The sequence below is a fragment of the Hippichthys cyanospilos genome, chromosome 19 (genome assembly GCF_059441005.1).
Source record: "Hippichthys cyanospilos isolate Australia breed blue-spotted pipefish chromosome 19, RoL_Hcya_1.0, whole genome shotgun sequence".
In the NCBI taxonomy this organism is placed as follows: Eukaryota; Metazoa; Chordata; class Actinopteri; order Syngnathiformes; family Syngnathidae; genus Hippichthys; species Hippichthys cyanospilos.
Genome location: NC_142387.1, coordinates 10907406 through 10927238, shown reverse-complemented (window position 1 = coordinate 10927238; position 19833 = coordinate 10907406). Strand labels below are relative to the sequence as shown.

Sequence of the window (19833 nt, the reverse complement as noted above, 5' to 3'; positions counted from 1 at the left end):
ATCCAAATAATGCATGTTGAGGAATGTTTTTAAAATTATTGCAATTAAGACGTGTACTACTGTACGTGTGATGCTCTATCGCCATCTTGTGGACAGTAAGCAAGATCGCAATGTGTTTCCTCAGCGTATTCCAGCTTTATTTGCGCAAATGCTACAAAGCGCCCACTGTTTCACCTCAGAACGTTTTAAATCATTTTCATGACTTTACTTACTTTATAAAGCCAGCTTGTTTATTGTTTTTGTTTTGTTTGTTATTTGTTTTGTGAGGACGCGCTGTGCAAGCATTTTCAATATAAAAGGACTTTTAACAGAGTTTGTCCCCAAAATATTAAAACAACAAACAAAATATGATTCAACGGACCTTATACCTCATACGCAAGTAAATAAAAGATTCTCTCGCCCCCACCTCTCCCATCTCAAACACGCACGGATGTTGGGATTTGATTGCAGCAAAACGGGATTTAAAAAAGCTTTTAAACTAGAGGCTTTACAAATTTCTGACGGGGCAATAACACCTCACAACCCTGTTGTGGAGCCATGCGTGTGCGCACCAATCTTGATTTGCTTTTGTAATTTAATGTTTAAATATATATTGGAAATTCACTAATAAATTGTAATTTACGATCAATATTTGACAGTGGTTGCAAAAAAAGAAAAAAAAAAAAACATCTTTGCACTCCAGAGGCATGGACTGGCTTTGATTAAATGTATAGTACTGAAATAAGTAATGTCACCCCTGCCCGGTCAAACAATATATTTTAAAATTGAATTCAGTGGAGCTTGTATAGTGGGCCCTTTGTGTTTACTTGCTATACATTAGTGTTTTATTTTACATTTTCTCCCCTCCCACCAGACAAAGCATCAGACACTCTATTATCATACACGTATAAAGCTTTGATTCAGCACGTGGGGATGGATCATTGATTTTATTGTTCGCACTCATCTTGACATTCTGTCAAGCACAGCACGGAAACATGGCGGGTGGTGACCGTTCCCATGGATACGGGGCTGGTGATGGCGGAGAGGTTGCCAGGGGCCGGGGGGAAGGCTGGAGAACCAGTTGGCGGGGGTCCTCGGCTTCTCTCTTCCCGCTTTCCTTTTAATAGAGGTTTTTCTGCACATAGGCAGCGATGTACTTGACGGCCAGCATGGTCTCCTCGCACGTGGGCTTGATCTGAGACTCGGGCAGCAGGAAGCCGTAACGACCGGTGTCGCGCAACTCAAAGGTGAAGGAGTATTTCACACCCAGGTCGTAGGCCCAGTCGTCGGAGCCTCCGGCGGCGGGGTCTGAGGGCAAACAACGGGGAGGGTTAATCGAAAGCGTATTTGCTTGTGGAAGGCTCAACAATTTGAGTCCAACGAGGCCTGAATACAGAAAGAGAACGTAGGGGGGAAGCTAAGTTTAGCCTGGGTTGTTAGTGGCAGTTTGGAGAGTTTCGCGCCCTAGCATAAGAGGCTCGGTAACCAACCAACCGTCCACAACATCTCAGCTTGCAAAACAGGGCCTTGGTGGAGGTACTTAACAGACTATGAAATTAAATTGTGATGTTTTCCAAAGGATTTTGGTTTTACTCACAGATGGTTGCTGCGCCAGGTCCACTGGTGTAGCGAGTTCCATACAGACTGCGAAGAGCAGCAGAAGCTCCCTGAGCGATCTTCAGCTGCAATACAGAAGAGAAAAAAAAAAACACATTCGTCATGATGTTTTTTTGCATTATTCAAGCTACCACGTATTATAGGCCAAAGGAGGTTTTAATAATAATGTTTTTTATGAAAAGATTGCATTTCCTACGGGTGTTTTAACTATAAGTTCCGTCTTTGGGCTACTGTAGGTCTAGGAACGAAACTCCATTGAAAACCAAAGGTCCTCCTGCATCTGCAAAAGAACTGCTGTATCAAATCAATTAAGAGGATTGCGTCTTCTTCAATTTACAACTTGAATTGCTTGCAAGATCAACTCTAAAATGACTGACAAGTAGTCACGAACTCGTTCCAGATGCCAACGACAAAAGACACGTGTATGGGCTCCTGCAACACATTTTTGCGGAAATTGCGGCGGCGCCTGGCAGGAAATGAACTCAAGGCAAGAAATGCACGCTCGGGAAAGGAAATTCCTCATCTGCGGGACTTCTTTTGTTCTTCATCTCCTTTAAAGTGTCAAAAGTGACACATGGCGATGCTGAGCGATGCGTTAAGCGTGTGAGCACTGGAGATGAGGCGCGAGTGTTAACTAACTTGAGCATCCTAGAAGAAGTGGAGCAGGGAGAGATGAAGTTGTACGGAAGTTCATGTGAGGAAATACTGACCAGCTCGCTGTGATGGCGGGCGAGCCCATAGGTGTACGAGTAAGGGAAGAGCAGCAGCTGCGAGTACGAGTGGATGGTGATGTAAGCCTTGATGGCCGACTTGTTCCTGCGGATGAAGTCAGCCACGTTCTTGACCTCGATCTCAGACTCTGGTTTGTAGCCGCAGAAGGTATCGCTGCAGGGGCTGCTGGAAGCGCCGATGGCTGAAATCAAGAACTTGGTTGTTGGGAGATTCCAAGCCAAATCATCAAAAGGGTTTAACAAATTTTGATGATATTTGGTGCACTTGATGTTGATAGCTCAACATCTTAATCTATAATTTAGGTCAATGATCAAAATTAGCTTGGTAAAAAAATGTGATTTGGTTTGATTTGTCCTAGAAATTGTTAGTGAATGCTTAAGAGATTGAGAAGAAGAATTTAAGGAGACAACGTGCAGAAAATGAACTTTTCAAGGTGCTTGAGTGTCTCTGTAAAATTTAAAAGTGAAGTAAAAGACAATAACACCAAACACGCCTTCATTCTACTTACTGCACCAGCCAGCGTTCCAGTTCCTGTTGGGATCAGCTCCGATGCAGCTGGATCCAGACCTCCTGGAGCGAGTTTTCCTCCACATCCTATTCTAAAAATCATATAGCGCAAACAAAATCGGTGGACTGTTTGATTATGAGCCTCGCCGCATTGTGACGGGCACACACGCTCTTGTGGGTGTAGTCGTAGCCGTCAATGTTGAAGACTGGAAGCACGTAGACGTCCATCTGGTCGAGCAGGCTGGTCATCTGAGTATCTCTGCCGTACGTAGACAGAGCCTGAGGACAAAAAAAAACGTTTTGGAAAACCTTATGTTGAAGCTTCGGTTCTTCGGCTCGTACCTCCTTGACAAACCATTGGCAAAAAGCAGGTGAGATCCACTCTCTGGCGTGGATGCCGCAGTCCATGAAGATGGCGGGCTTAGCGGAGCTGGTCTTCTTGCCAAGCTGCCATGGTGAATATTTATCAGATGCAATGGTGTTCATGAAACACCGGCGGGATGATTTGGTAAGAAGGCCTCACTTTGATACCTTGAGGAGAGTCATAGTGCGTCCCTCGTAGGTCTTCCCGATCACTTGTTTGCTAATCAGACTTGGATTTGAAGAGGAAATGGATTCGATCCAAGACTGGACCTAAAACCATACCAGAACATTTAAGGGAGCCCCATGTGCAGATGTGTATTTTGGCTCCAAATTTAATTCTAATCCTTTCCTAGAGTGTAAATCCAAACATATTCATTTCACTTGCTCTTACCTTGTCCCAGCTGTTGTACTTAGTATAGCTGTGGGTTCTAGGTGAAGCCTTGTTGTCAGCTTGGTCCTCAACAGCAGCCTGAATGTCATCGATCAGGACCCTGTGTAGTAAAATTCAACAAAACCTCAAAACGGAATTTTAGCCAAGTCTTTTCGCTAGCTGGGTGATATGGCCCAAAAATACAGTCTTGATTTTCTTTTAACATTATGGAAAATATTCAGACCAAAATAAAAACTGATGATTTAAAATTGGTTTCAACATAATCATAACATTAATAGTTTGTGCATAACTTGCCTAAAGGATACTCCAATTGTTTTACCATTTTTAGCAGTAAAACAGTATTTTAAGTTTTCAAATGTTCTCAAATGTAAAGCTAAATAAAGGTGTGTCTAAAATGGCTAGTACTAAAAAAGTTAATTCTATTCAAAATTTGAACTTTTAACTTCTAAAAATGGCGATTAAATGGATGCCACAAGTGGTTAGTAAGTATTCTAAGCAAGCCACTCAACTAGAAATATGCCGAAATCTCAATTTTATGTTTTAGCTCATTTTCAAGTCTCCTAATTTTAAAATGAAGAATAATTCAAATAAATTTGATTGATTACCCAGCCCAGGTAACTTACTCATTTTCCATGGTACTCTGAAGCAGCCTGGTGCGCACCATATCTTGGTACAAGGGGGGCACGCGGATGTCCACATCGATGTCGATGGTCACCTGCTCGGCGCTCTCAGGGCTCCAGAAGTCGATCTGCCAAAAATACAGTCGCGTTGAGCTACATCTTTGCCAGCCTCATGTTTCGGTACTTTAGAGATCAAGCGTATACCTCAATGCTTTGTGCCAGATCCTTGATGAGGGTCACATGTTCATCAAGCACCGGTTTCAGACGAAGGACTTGTTCACTTGGGGAAAAAAAAAGTGTTTGTGATGCAATAAGTCATGCATCCATAAATTTTCCTTTTTAGGGTTTGCGTATGAGTTGTAGTTTATCCCGTATAAATTTGGACGAGATACCATGGAGTAGTCGCAGATTATTTACGTTTCACTCTTGTGCTGTATTTGAATCATTTTCTTCCACATCATTCTCACAGTATTTTAGCCAAGGGATGAAACACTCCTGGTAGTGTGAAATTTGACATATTGTCACCATCTGGGTGAAATTTCAGCTCCCTAGTGTCTTCTTTCTCTGCTTTCCCTGTCTGAGAACCTCCAAATAGGGAAAACCATAGCCTAGATGATTTAAACCCAAGACCTCAGAACTGTGAGGCATACGTGCTAACCACTTGACCAACGTCGTGCCACAAGATGAGATCCAATACAAATTTTGCCTTGAAAACCCGTGTCTAATTCTGATCGGTATTGACAGCAAAGTACACGAAACATCTCCCAGTATGATGCAGTGCAGTTCGACGACAACGGCAATGATAAACTGTGTCACAGTGGGGGTAAAAAAAAAAAAAAAAAAAACCCTGATGACAACTTTCTTGTTTGCCGGTTCACGGAAAATTGCAATACTCAGAGTTGATGGGAGGCTAATTGAACTGGATCAAAAGCCGACGCCGCCATGATGGATCGCAGGCAGTTGTCACAGTATGCGGCACAAGCAAAAACTATGATTTGCTCAGCGTGTCTCACATCATACCCCAAAAAGAAGAATGGAATTGCCTTTTGATCAGAACAGCGGGAAATGTTACCCGTCAAAGCGAGTGACGTCGGCCAGGGCCGCGGCGACCAGTCCCAAAAGCAGGAGGATCCTCATGTTGGCAAGTGGGGCTGACGTGGCCTCCGGATGGTACTTATAAGCGCCGGCTCAACACCTCCCGCACGGCAATCGTAATCAGTCCTGCTATGCTTCAAGTCAATCATTAATAAACTTCCAGGGTTTAATTTTGCAAGGTGAACATTTTTAAGGAAGGATGGCATATTCCATTATCAAATTTATGGAGCAAAACAGAATAGTGTCCACTTTGTTATATTTTATTCATCTTCTCACATATTCACAACATAGACAGTAGAAAACAATATATCAACATTTTTAAATACCACAAACAACCACCCATTTCAACTATTTTTTTTTTTTGTACATTATCACCAAGTAATAATTCGATTTTTATGACATTTGCACCAGGAGGACATTGGACAGTCAATCCGTCATATAATATTCTCTGTATTTTTTAGTTTGTACAGTACATTTACGTTTGCGCTTCACAAGACACTTTTTTTCGCGTTTCCACCTGGCAAAAGAGCCGCTGAGCACACGAAACGTTTACGGTGAAGCATGACGCATACGTCGCATCTTTATGGCCTGGCATCAGGTGCTGCATGCAAATACTTTGCTAGAGCAGCAAACATGCATGCGCTTTACACTTTTTTTTTTTTTTTAATCGAGTCCCCATCACCAGTTTCACTGATTGACATGAAAATAGAGGGACATGTCTATCATGACAGGACACACACACACACAAAAAAAAAAGACAATGTCTTAATCTGGACACACTTTTTTGGAGCAGTCATTTTGGGCTAGTTTCAGGTCTCTAACTTAGGCCTAGTCCATACGTAATCAGGGATATTTAAACCTGGATAATTCTCTCGTGTGTAAAATGTTCTGTCCATATAACTTCATTTATTTAAAAAAAAAAGTTGCGTAGTGCAGTATTATTCAATTACAAGAATTAAGCCATTAGGTAGCAGTATTTTCCCAAATTTTGTCCAATCAGAAAGAACGCCCATCTCTCAACATCACAAGTGTCAGAATCTTTGAGGGGAGGGGAGTACTGTGATAATGTAAAACTTCGGTTTATGATTGCTACACACAAACGCGGATCTCGAGAATTCGGAAAATCTCCACCACTTTAGTCGAAGTTTTAGAGACCTTGGGATTTAAGGTGAGGGGGGAGGCACAAATAGCAGAAGGCATTTGCAAGAATCCCGGCTTTGTGTAGGCTATGCCTTCAATGAACTCCCACAGTGAAATTCCCCTAAAAGAACCTCAAACATTGTTATTTTGAGTAACGTATTTCTTCTACATATTCCTTGTGACTGATGGACCAGCATGTTAGGAGATATATGAGGCAGTCTTTGCGTGCTTCAGTGCTTGGAGCGTTGGGGTTTTCCAACCATGGAATGACTTCTTCTTCGGCCACTGTAATCAAAAGTTTTCGTCCGCTGCGTTACTTCCCGTCAGACGAAGTCTTGCTCTTTAGGGCCGTCAGGCTCAGAGCCTCGGAGGCCCTGAAGGACAGCGCGCTCATCTTGGAGCTGATGCTGGGGTGTCCTCCCGGTGGCCCGGGGGGCGAGCAGCGCAGCAGCCGCTTGCAGTTCTTGCGGAAGTTGCGTCCCACGAAGCCGTAGATGATGGGGTTGACGCAACTGTTCAAGTAAGCCAGGCAGATGGTGAAGGGCATGGCGGTGTCGATGATTTCCACCATGGTGCAGTTCTCCACCTGCATGAGCTGGGTGAGAAACTGCAGGAAGTGGAACACCTGGTGCGGCATCCAGCAGAGGAAGAAGGCCAGGACGGCGGCGGCGAGCATTCGCAGAACCTCATCGTCGCGGGACCTCAAGTTCTTCTGGATGTGCCTGGCGCCGACCAGCGCCCTGCCGATCAGGCAGTAGCAGGTGATGATAATGACGAAGGGCACCAGGAAGCCCATCAGGCTCTTCAGGAGGCTGATAGCCAGGAGGAAACTCTTCAGCCGCTCACGGTTCTTGCTGGTCGGATGCAGAACGCCGCACCAGGTGTTGTTGGAGTTGGCGATACTGATCACGTCCCGCGTCAATACCGTCGGCACGCTGAGGACCAAGGCCACCAGCCACACCACCACGCAGGTGATGCGGGCGTACACCACCGTGCGGAAGCGCCGCGACCTCACCGGGTGCACGATGGCCAGGTAGCGGTCGATGCTAAGCGCGGTGAGGAAGAAGGTGCTGGTGTACAGATTCAGCATGGCCATCCCCGCACTGGTTTTGCACAGGAATCCCCCAAAGGGCCAGTGGTACCGCAAGGCGGCGAACGTGGCCCACATGGGCAACGTGATGAGGAAAGTCAGGTCGGACACGGCCAGGTTGAGCACGAATACGTTGGCCACTGTCTTGAGCTTCATGTAGCAGTAGATGATCGCCACTACCATGCTGTTGCCCACGATGCCGATGACAAAATTGCAACTGTAGACGATGGGGATCAGAGTGAAGATGAATTCGTGATGTCCGGACATGCCGCATGTCAGGTCTGTCGCGTTTGTCGTGCCCGCTGTGATGTTGTCCATTTTGTCCCGCCTTGTTTGCAACCGGAACTGATAAAGGCAAGAGGTCGTAGCTGGTCCTATACACAAAACAAAAAAAACCCCATCAGAAAATGGCAGAAGCTTTATTCTTTGTTGTTGGGTTCTTATTGTATTTAATGGCAGTCATTCTCAAATAGTGGGTCATGCCCCCTGAGGGAGGGCACAATGTGATTTTTTGCTTATGTGGTGCAAAGTGCATGTGCGCATCCGCAGCACCAGGTGGTGCAATGGTGCTTTCATTGACAAAATCTGTGGACTTATACATTTTTTAAAGTGTTGTCAACAACTAAATCACATTAAAGAATAACGTAAATCTGCACAATGATTAATACCTTTTTCTTCAGGTTAACATGTTTAAGATATTGAGGTTCCTGTGTTAATGTCCCAAATCAATTGACATTTAATACTTATTTATTTATTTATTTTTTCAGCATCAAATTCTTCAGTTGGTCGTAAATGTTTGTAGTTTAAGAAGGTTTAAGATTGACTTTATTATTTCGGGCACTTTGATGCATTTATCATATATATATTTTTTCAGTTTCAGACTAGCTTATAACCTTTATAAACCCTGTAAAAACTATATAATTTTTATAGATTCGCAACTTTTTAAAGTCTCTGTGGCGAGTCGGATGCGAAATGTAATGTTTCGTCTTTGTAGCCTCATGGTCTTATTTAGGAATTATATATATTTTTCCCCGTTTTTGCTCAACTGCTAAATCGTTTTTGTTGTCAGTTTGTTCACGGTAGCAAATGAAAAGTTGTTTTGCTACGGTGTCCAGTAATTATCCTCCCTCCCTCTTCCCTTTCACAATACAAGCACTGCGCAAGTCAATAAAAGAGCAAAACTATTTTGAGTGTGAGTACTATTGCCACCTCTGGCACCAGCACGGCCCATAAACGCTAAATCCACACAAAAAGCACTCACCCCTACACACGAGCTCATTACAGGCCCCCCACATTAAAACCATCCTTACGCTTTATGTTACCTCGCTAAAAGAGGAGGCCGTGAAAAAACAGATGTCAGATGCCCTTATTTTCCAAAAATGCTCCTCAGGAACGTCATTACTCAGATGTTCAACGTCCCGACTCCTCATTTAATAGTCTCTCGGCTAATGAACGGCGACGTTCCGTCCATCTGCGTGGACCCGAAGCCCCCCAGAAGAACATTATTAATAACTGCAATTCATGTACAGAAAGCACATAAGTGCAATGGAAATAAATGGATTGTTGAAACGTAAAACGTGAGAGTAAGTTACTATCAGAAAAAATGTGGAAAGTACATATGAATATTATGTCGGTGAAATTTCAGCTCCCTAGTGTCTTCTTTCAATAAAAAGATAGGACAAATTGGCAAATTGTCATGTGCGAAATAAAGTTTTCCTTTGTAATTTTTTTGTCTAATTTATTGGTCTGAAAAATGTGGTCTCAAACAACCCCAGAAAAATCTACTACACAAAATTCCAAAACTAATGTAAAGCATTAAAACGTTTAGTGAAAGTAAAAGTAGCTAAAAACTATTTTATAAAAAAATATTAGTAATACAAAATGATTCTGCCAAAATAATACAAATATTTTAGGCTGATGCTGATTTTTGGCGGGTGGAAAAATAATGATTTTGAAAAAAGTTATAAAGAAATAAAATAGCAATTTCCCTCTCAATGCATTTTAGTAGGTATGAAATTACAGTATATTCAACATTTCACTCTTCACAGGCCGACCTGATATCTAGTGCCCAAAAATAGCAGGTGTCAACAGTAAATTTATTATCGGTTTAAAAGAAAAAAAAAATCAGTTCACAAAATGGACTCCATGCCTAAAAATAATCAATCAACAATTTTTGTCATGTTATTATTACTGGTAGTTGAATGGGTGGTATATTGTTTGCTACACAATTATTCATATATATATATATATATATATATATATATATATATATATATATATATATATATATATATATATATATATATATATTATAAACACTGTCCTTGTCTTGTGTGTGAAATTGTGACACCAAGGTCAATTTTTTGCACAACTATTTTGTGTTACTCACCTAATCATCACTTATAAAAATTTAAATGAGTTTTTTTTGTATGTCCCATGATACATAAGGATACAAGTTTATGACATAGATTTAATGCTTAATAAATAATGTCATCCGTGTTTCTTGTGTACGACGGCTGTAAATAAAGTAGATAAAAGTAAAAATGTAAAATCATCGGGAAATATTCGGCCGATTATTTTCGGCTGATGTTTGAAGGTCCGCAATCGGCCGATTAATCGGTCGAGCCCAATCGATTTTTTCGAATCATATAAAAACAAGGCAAATGTGGATTCAATGCAAGAATGCGTCAAATTCTCCTTTACCGGGTTAAGATGTGTTTATATACTGTTTGAATGTGCATTGCGTATTGTGTGTGTGTTTGGGTGAGCAGATGGCGCTTGAGGATTTTTTTTTTTTTTGTCCAGGGAAGCAGCATCAGGATTTGACTTTCCACTCAGGCTCCCGCGCGCTACGGCCTGTGCAAAGCTAAGCTCGGCTAAGCGCGCCATTAAAACGCGGAAGGTATAGGAAGACACGTTTCAAAAAGCTCGCCAAGATACGTCGTGTCCCAGCGTGAGAACCTCTAATCAGCTTGCACCTAAACAAACAAGACAGCGGGGATTCGGCTCTGGAATTTTTTTGTTTTTTCTTTGCCCGGTGAGAAAATCAAACCTGCGTGTGGTGGAAAATTGGCCTGGGGTCTAGTCTTTACTTCCATTTGTACAGGGGAGAAAGATGAAATTCTTTTTATGTTTAACGGCTCCGTGGGCCTCATTAGTTGGCCAAAAATAATTGTCGCAGCATATAAAAAAATGAGTGAGCCACTGAGAACCACAATGGGCTGGCTCCTTTGTTTTTTGTTTTTTTTAAATGCAGATTTGCAGGAGAGTAATTTAAAGTTTTGTTTGCCACTACTTAAAGTGCAAACGCGGCATCAAACATCTATCATATACAGTATATCAATTTTATGACAACAATCATGAAGTGGATGCACTGACACAAGATTAGAAAAGGAGTGCAGTAATGCACTGCCCCCTATACGTTATTATTGGAACTGAATTTACTGAATCTCAGTAACATTGTAAAGTCAGCGTTTATAACCTAAAATAGGAAATCAAAACTAACGAATGGGTGTCAAATAATTTTAAAAACATGTACATGTTTTTCTTTTGCGTGATAGAAACTACATTGACATGCAGGTAGCCTTTTTGATAAAGTGCTGAAGTAACAGTAATTGAAAGCGCGCCATGGGCCGACTCTCGCCACAAGATAGCGGTATTGCGTCAAGATAGTATTTTAGCTCAGGGGCAGCGTCAACATTGAAATGAATAGATTCAATTTATGTAAAATATTGCATATGTTGTGTATTCATTTAAATTCTTTGTTTATTGTAAAATATTTAAGATTGATGACACACAAAGCGAAGCTAGTGTTGCATTTTTACATTCACATGATGATATAAAATAAAATATGGTTGTCGCTATCAATTGTTTTTTTGGTTTACTTTTATTCTGGTCAACATAAAAGGTATTCTTTAAGAAAATAATATTCCAATAATTACTTTTACAGTTTAATCACAGACTTTACGTAAATAACTGCCAGAATATTCACATATTTCTTTTAATAGTTGATTAATGTGCTCATTAATTTGCTTAGAATGTGGGAAAAATGTCACATTTATTGATAAAAAAATATGTAAACACTGAGTTGCAGTATCTTTAAATCTTCTTATCAACCCCTGGCATTCCTATCTAAAATATTGCATTTTTTTTATATCAAAGGAATATTCAGATATTTCTTGAAAAAAATATTTTATTGAAAATTCGCTGATATTTAAAATAAATGAACACATTGATACATCCTAATACTACATAAAGACATAAAGAAAATAGTACTTCTCAAAAAAAAAAAAAACTTTTTAAAGGCAATGCCTATCCTACAGCATTCCACCAGAACAATTTTATCTTCCCGCTTCTCCTTATGTTCCACCGACTTTGGTGAGGAACAACATGCGTATCGGCAACGGACGTGAGGATTGTTCTCAGTGGAGAAGGACTTGGCAGTGCCAAGGGCAACAGAAAGATGAGATATCTCTCACGCTTTCCTGCACAAATCCAGTGTTTGCACGTCACTGTTGCATTGTTACTTTACTTGTTCAGTATGTTGTTTTCCATTCTTAATGATTAGAACAGCTGTTCAACTGTTTAGCTGCAGGTGGAAAAGCGGGCCATAGATAATTGCTTGTAAAAGTCTACACACCCCTATTAACGCATAAAAGTATGACGGTAAATCGATCAAAATATCGCCGAATCAAAACTAAAATCAATATTGTTATCGACTCTATCAGAGTAAATATGTATCCTTTATATTGATTTATTAATTTATTTTGGTTTTTCACGAGTCCCTCACAAAATCTGTTTTTAAAGCATCCGCTATAATTATTTGTAGTTTCATAATTCTGTTATACTATTTTGGATCACAGGTTATGATTGATTTTTACATGTTTTTCATTCTCTTTTCGTTCAAGTCATTCTCATTGTATAATTTGATTAATATTAATATCACGGTGGCATTGGCCAAATGGTTAGCATGTCCGCCTTACAGTTCAGAGTCCTGAGTTCAAATCCAGCTCGCTCTGGCCTTACTGTGTTGAGTTTTCATGTTCTCCCCATGCCTGTGTGGGTTCTTTCCGGGCACTCTGACTTCCTCCCACATTCCAAAAACTTGCATGGTAGGTGCATTCGACACTCTATATTGTCCTTAGGTGTGATTGCATGAATGTGCCCTGGCTGGGATAGGCACCAGCAAGCCATCAACCCAAGTGCGGATAAGCAACTATAGAGAACGGATGGATGAATTAATATTATAGCATGGTTAAAAATATCAACCCAGAAAGTTTACTTTGAAAAAAGGGTTATGTTATTGGTAGCATAAATGGTTTAAAAAACACTAATGTTTTATGAACGTCAAAGGTCATGATCAACTGATCAAAAGTGAATCATGAAATCAAAACTTCTTCAAGAGAGTTACCCATCCTAGTATCGGCTGCAATCGCGAGTACCGATACTTTCAAATTAGCCTAGGTATCATACTTGATATTGGTACTCACCCATCTCTAGTTTATACTCAGTGATTTGCATTTGCACACAGTTTTGCACTATTATTCCTTCTCATTAAATGGTGCACCTACGTGTGATTGAACTCATAACCCCTCCCATGACCAAATTACTAACGTATTTCTTTTAGCGTAATCATACTGATAACCACGCAAGGGTAATGTGTAATTTCATACCGTTTTGCCTCTCGTCTTCATATTGGGTGCAAAAGATCGAGGCTCTTCCAAATTCCTTTTACGGGAGAATTTTGCGTTGTATCTTGCAGGTGTTCCTAATAAAATGTCCGACTATTGGTTTCACTTTTGAGGCATTTCCGACGGAGTGTCTCCTTTCACGGAGGATTTATGAAAGGCGCCTATGTAAATAATGTAGAAAATCTCCACCTTGCGCCCAGTTTATGATTCTTTATGAGAATTTCAAGTGTTTTTCCATGAGGCAAGTGCACAAAGGCAAACAATGAGGTGTGACAGACGGTAGCGCCGTGCTCGGAAGTGGGTGACGTTTAATGACGGAGATATGCCGAGATGGCACATTACAGACTGGCCGCCATAAACCCAGGGTGACCGCAAAACAGGAAGGTAAACATAGAGGTCGCAGCCGCATCCTCCAACAGGGAAGAAGCCTAAAGGTCAGGCAAGGCTTACGGCGAACAATCAAGACAGGAATAGCAGGATGTCAGGGGGGGGTTACTTTTTTGAGCAAAACAAAAACCCTGAAAGAATGGCCATTGACAGTCCACGTCTTTTGGTACAGTACAGAGGATATAAAAAGTCTACACACCCGTGTTCAAAACCCAGGTGTTAGCCATATATAGGAAATGAATAAATAAAGCCGAGAACTTTTGCCCACCATTCACCCCAAGAAGAGGCTTAGTAGTTAATATTCAGGCTTAAAGATTAGCATTTGTTAAAAGTATATTAATATTAGTTATTTTCTTTAGTTAATGTGAAAAAGGATACAATTTTAGATTGTCATCGTGTCTACAGGGCGGCTCGGTATAGCAGTGGTTAGCACCTTTGCCTCACATTTAAGGTACCAGAGTTCGAATCCAGCTGGTTTCGGCCTTCCTGTGTGGGGTTTGCATGTTCTCCTCGAGCCTGGATTCTCTACGGATTCCTCCCACATTCCAAGAACATGCATGGCAGGTGTATTGGACACTCTAAATTGTCTAAGGTGTGATTGGGTGAGCTGAATGGTCGTTTGTGTCTGCGTGCCCTGCGATTGGCCGGCAACCGGTCCAGGATGTCCGCAGCTTACTTGCCTGAAGTCAGCTGGGATAGGCACCAGCAAGCCTGCGACCCTTGTATAGAGCGTGTATAGAAAATGATGGTAGGGAGGCGGGGCATGAAATGTTTTTTTTTTTCTTTCGTAGGGGAGGCTTTGCAAAAAGTAATTGAGAAGCACTGTACTAAGCTAACGTCTTGGAATTTCCTTTGCAGCGTCTGATGACTGATATCTTTGAATGAAAAGATCCCACCATAGCTGTAGAAACTGCAGACTGTGACATGCGTAGTAGCTGCCAATATGTCAGAAAAAGTCTACTTGAATAAGTGCTTTATTCGGGGTTGATCTGAGATACTTCAAATACTGTCAATTTTCAATTTTACTGACAATTTTCCCCTGCAACTCCGGTTATTACTGCAGTGAACATTTGATTTTGGTCTACAGCTAACTGTGTTTTGACTCATTCGGGCTACCTTACTAAGTCCTAGTGTGCTCTGATGTGGGTGGGTGGGATGCAATTAACTTTGCTGTCTTGCTGAGATAAAATGCAACAAAACACATGCACAGGTTGTGTGTCAGGAGGATGCGAGTGTTTAATTCTAAACACAAGCACATTATCAGTCAGAAGAGGGTGTGCACACTTTTGCAACCCCATTAACTCAATTACTTTTACTCCCTATCCCTCGAAATGCATTTTATATATAACTTAACAGCCTGAATAGGGGTGTGTAGACTTTTTAGATCCATTGTGTTTGAAAACAAGCTCCTCTGGGGATCACGAGGGATTTGCGTCAAAGTAAAATCACAGCCCGGGTTTGCGCGAGTAAATAAAAAACATGCTTCCCATCAACAGAGCTATTTGAGGCTGCCCTTGGACCGCGCAGCGGCTCCCGCACGCCACCCGCCTCGCGTGTGCAAGGCTGGCCCCATAGACAGCCAAGCGTAATGTGGCTTTGATGGAGTTAATGATTGATACGGGGTTGTCATCCTAACAAACGCTCCTATCAAACATTCTGCAAGGATTCAATTTATACATACTCACAATATTCCGTGTGATATTTTGCATGTTTGTATTATTTTGTAACATTTTTTTGTATTTTTTTGTCTCGTGTTAAAGATTTATTTCCGGCCACCAAAGTCACTAATCTAATTTGGGATCGTGACGTTTAAAGTTGGACGCAATCTGTCATCCTCAGAAGGAAACGCGAATGAATGGAAATGGGATCCGTCCACACAATGATGATGACAGCCGGTTAAAATGGAGCACACCCTCTGCATTTTTCATTTAAGTTTTTTTGTTATTATCTAGAGAAGGCGCAGCTAAAGGATTGTTTGGCGGGAATACGGGCGCTGTCCAATGAAAAACTAGTAAGTCCTCAATTTAGTACAATGCATTGTGGTAAGAACAAAGTCAGCCAATGGATACGTATAAGTAGCTCCAATTTTAAAATTTAAAACACTAAAAAAAGAAAACGCATGCGTTGCATTGAATGACCACAGGAAAATAAGTGTTTTTCTTTTGTGTTTTTAAAGCAGAATTTGTGTTTCTTTGAAAAGACATATTTTGGGGAGTCAAACGACAATCATAAAAAACAGCAACCTACGACACATAACACGTAAGTGAAGAAGAATATTGATACATTATCTTCGATGTAATGTCGCCGTGCAATGAAAAATACTAAAAAAAAATTCTTTTGTTAAATTGATCTTTTTTTTTTCGATTAAAAAATACGTAAAAACTACCAACATTTAGACAAGTCAAATTTATTTAACATTAAATCCCAAATACATTAATCCCCATAATACATTGTGTTTCTCAATTTTGATCAGGTTTTTGGCCAAAGGAGGCTCTAAAAATAATCGGTACTAATCAATCAATTGATCGATTCATTTATTAACTAAAGTAGTCTTGTTTTTTTTAGTTTTATTTTAGGTATCTAAAGTAATCAATACTATAGTACTCATAATAATCAAGTAATTATTATTTAGTACTTAAATAGTACTTACATACCTAAAGTAATCTATACTCTCATACTAAAGTACCTAATATAATTACTTACTCAGTACCTTTTACATGAATAATAGATTCAGTTAGTACTCATGTCCTGAAGTAATTATGTAATCAAGTACTAAGGTAAATGATTACTTCAGTACTCTATTCATTAAGTTTTGAAATAATTGATTACACCAACATTAAAAATCAATTGCTGTTAAGTGAAAAGCAGTATTTCTGGCAAAAAACATGTTCACTTTGAGAGATTTCTATGCATTTCTACTGATTGTGATGCAATTATATGTCTGACAAACATTATGAATATAAGCGCAACATTTTTTTCATTTAATGATGGCATATTATTCCAATACTGTGAGATGATACTAAGATTGAAATTCGGGGCCACGCTTACTCAAAAGTGCAAGCTTTAAAAAAAAAAAAAAAAAGATTTACTATGCAATTTTGTAACAAGTATCTCCACTTGAGACCTTTCCTCCAACATTCACTTTTGTTGTGAAGACAAGCACAAACTGGAGACTAGTGAGCTGATGGAATTGTTTGCATACAAATAGTTGGGTCTCTGGCGTGCTTGGCCTCCCATCATGTGTGAAATTACACAACCATGTCAATCTTTTGTCCGCTGCCTATTTCGAAAAACAAATGTTTCTCACTGTGGGCGAATTGTACTAAATTTTGCCAGTCAAGCATGTGCCATTCATTTGCAGCTTAAATATGTGGAAGTGAACATCTGCTCTGGAGGGCGTCTCATTGTCTCCAAAAGTCTTCGCAAAGACACATCAAATTGTTGCCTGTCAAGTTTCCTAGTCGCTTTGCTTCATTTCAACGCCCTAGCGCTCTGATAATTATAATGAAATCAATACTCGGGATTTGCATCCTCGAAACCCAGATAGTTTTCAACCAGTGTGTCCATTTTGACAGGTTAATATCTTCCATTTATCTAGTCTCAATGGCATCCCAACTATGGCCCTTGGGCTCTTTGTGTCCCACCGTCCATTTTCCACTTTATGCTCTGTTCCAATGTCCAAATTGTGAACAAATCACAGGAAAAATTCCCAAGCAATTGCTTTAAAAATGCTCCTGTTTTGGTTGTCAATGTAGAGCTGGGTTTTGCCTGCTGTTCAGTCAAGTGTCTAATATATTCTATTGGGCCGGAGGGGTTCCGCAACCCCAAAAGCTTATAAAATCCTAAATTAGAACTGGTCAGGTAACATATATTTTGATGAAAAACAAAAAACTGCAGCCCTTGTATCCTTTCAACATTTTGTATGTGGCCCTCAGAGGAAAAAGTTTGCACACCCCTTCTTGATTGCACTTCACTTCATTAGAGTCATTGGTGTGCTGGAGGCTATCTCAGCTGACAAGTTGGTCTAGTTGGAATCTGAGGCAAGAACATATGCAAAGATGACCAGGACCGTGCAAACTTCACACATTAATCCCTGGGCCAAACCTCAAAATCCAGAGTAGACATGCTAAACAATAGCCCGATGCGTTGACGCCAGTTTCACTGTGAGATCCAATAAAAGATACTTATGCTCAACTTTGATTTGTATAGGCGAATGACTTGAAAGTGTTGTCAAGTATGATTCAGTGCAGTTCTACACCACATGCAATGAAAACCGCAATAATAAATTGCCATATTGGGCTGCTGGGGATGTTGTTCTAAAAATCCAATCATAACTTTAAATCCTGTTTGCATAGCATATTTAACCCTTTTGCGGTATTTTGTCCTATCCTTTGAGGCATTTCACATCAAAGGGAAAGCATTAAAATAAAGGCACTATAGGGAGCTGAAATTTCACCCAGATGGTGACATGTCAAAGTTCTACATAGCACGGCCACTTAGTTATAACACCACCAGGAGCGTGCCATATCTTGGGGAAAATACTGAGAGAGATGTGGATGAAAATTACCCCAAAATGATCAAACTACCGCACAAAGGTTCAAAATAACAGAATGGCTCGTTCTTGTCCTACTGGCCCACTAAGCATTGCAGTACTCTTGAGTTGAGGTAAATTTGCATTAACTGAACTGAATCCCGCCAAATGATCTTAACATGCACGGTTTTGGAATGTGGAGAGGAAGCACCGCAAAAACATGCAAATTGAACCCACAACCTCAGAACTGGGGCGCAGACATACCAGACCACAAAATGGACCTAACATACATATCGAAATGTGGGTTATGTCCTTTAGATTATAGATACAGAGTATTTTTAAATAATTTAATACTGTGTTTTTTTTGAATATCTGACATTTCTGTCTATGGCTGAAACTAACTCTTCTTTTATTAAATGATTAATATGACAATTATTTTGCCAATTAATAGTGCAAACTGATTAAAAAAAACAAACATTTTTTTATCCCTTCAAAAACAGCAAACTTTTTCAAATTGACAGTGCAGAAAACATACCAACATAACTTCCTTCTACTTGAGTTACGTGTTTGGTCCTTAACATGTCAGGAAATATGCGCAAATGGTGAGCTTTCCAAAGTAAAAGCAGATGTTTGCTCACGTTTTATTTTGGAAAAAAAATCAGAATTTCGTTGTGTTTGAACAATTTTGATTCAAATTTGGTCTTATCAATAAATTTGGTCAATTTGTTGATCAATCCATTTGATTGTTGCTCCTATTTTTGCATTGCTTTGCAACCTCAGATGTTGTTTACAAAAATGCACGATTTTCTACTGTTATTGATCCCCTCATGAATTTCAAAGTCCTTGTTTGACAGTTATGTCATCATATTTGTATTAGTCAATACTTAACGGTCCCGAGCAGCCCATCTCCCAACATAGAAACCAATGATAGTTTGAAAACATGATGTTAGGCCGAAAAGCAAGTCTCTTTGCGGAAAGACAGCAGCCCCCTTTAAAAGCCACATTAGTAGGGGCCCTTATTGACACTCCTCTACATTTTCCCACTATTTACAACTCTAGCTTGTCCTCTTTAGCCTCGCACTGGAAATTCTGTTTGGAAAGTGAAGATTTCATCATCTTGTATTGGGATTTCCACACGCCCCCTCTTATCCCCCCCCCCCCCCCCTCTTTACTTCCACATCAACTACTTGGCCAAACAGCTACAACAGGTGGAAAAGAACCAGCCGCTCAATTTCCCATCACAAATATGTTGAAAGTTCATCAAAGTGAGGTAATCTTTACCTGAACCGACGCTGTGAGAGCCCACCAAGAGAGTGATCGCCGCCGGTCGCTGCCGGTCGCCTCTGATTCGACTTAACTGGCGCAGCCAGACAAGCAGGAATACCATCCGACGCGCACCAAGTCGGACTGACCGCCCCCCACCCTCTCTCTCCCCTTACAAATACACACGCAAAGTGATGAATGAGTTACACTGGGACTGCTACACACTCACATTGTCCTGGCCTATCTCTTGAGTGCACACACACACACACACATGCGCACGCACACACAAATAAACACAATCTTTCACAACGGCAACTCTCCAGCCCTCCCTCATTGCCTCCCTCCCTCACTCTCTCTCGCCCTGTCTGCTTTTAATCACTTACTTTCGCTCTCATATGAAGACCGTTTTTCTTGCAGGCTTAGAAATC

General features: G+C 40.6%; 2 protein-coding genes across 2 annotated transcripts; both read right to left on the bottom strand.

Annotated features, from left to right (window-relative positions):
- Window positions 1-907: 907 nt before the first annotated feature.
- cpb1 (carboxypeptidase B1 (tissue)) lies at window positions 908-5411 on the bottom strand. Its single transcript, XM_088402294.1, has 11 exons — window positions 5282-5411; window positions 4414-4489; window positions 4213-4337; window positions 3590-3689; window positions 3367-3468; window positions 3178-3282; window positions 3004-3114; window positions 2837-2927; window positions 2307-2509; window positions 1577-1661; window positions 908-1287 (listed from the first exon to the last, which is right to left on the bottom strand). The coding sequence occupies exons 1-11, from the start codon at window positions 5344-5346 to the stop codon at window positions 1100-1102; spliced, it is 1251 nt and encodes a 416-aa protein (XP_088258420.1). The 5' UTR covers window positions 5347-5411; the 3' UTR covers window positions 908-1099.
- A 132-nt stretch (window positions 5412-5543) lies between these two features.
- Window positions 5544-19622, bottom strand: agtr1b (angiotensin II receptor, type 1b). Its single transcript, XM_088402293.1, has 2 exons — window positions 19424-19622; window positions 5544-7908 (listed from the first exon to the last, which is right to left on the bottom strand). Exons 1-2 carry the CDS (start codon window positions 19527-19529, stop codon window positions 6758-6760), a joined length of 1257 nt encoding a protein of 418 aa, XP_088258419.1. The 5' UTR covers window positions 19530-19622; the 3' UTR covers window positions 5544-6757.
- Window positions 19623-19833: the final 211 nt, after the last annotated feature.

What these genes read in the sequence shown, in the direction of transcription:
- agtr1b (XM_088402293.1), bottom strand. Translation starts at nt 19,529, where the DNA reads ATGGTATTCCTGCTTGTCTGGCTGCGCCAGTTAAGTCGAATCAGAGGC. An exon ending in CTCTCACAGCGTCGGTTCAG is followed by an intron (nt 7,909 to 19,423) that starts GTAAAGATTACC and finishes TTTTGTGTATAG; the next exon opens with GACCAGCTACGACCTCTTGC.
- cpb1 (XM_088402294.1), bottom strand. Translation starts at nt 5,346, where the DNA reads ATGAGGATCCTCCTGCTTTTGGGACTGGTCGCCGCGGCCCTGGCCGAC. An exon ending in GCACTATGACTCTCCTCAAG is followed by an intron (nt 3,283 to 3,366) that starts GTATCAAAGTGA and finishes TCACCATGGCAG; the next exon opens with CTTGGCAAGAAGACCAGCTC. An exon ending in CCCGCCATCACAGCGAGCTG is followed by an intron (nt 1,662 to 2,306) that starts GTCAGTATTTCC and finishes TCTGTATTGCAG; the next exon opens with CTGAAGATCGCTCAGGGAGC.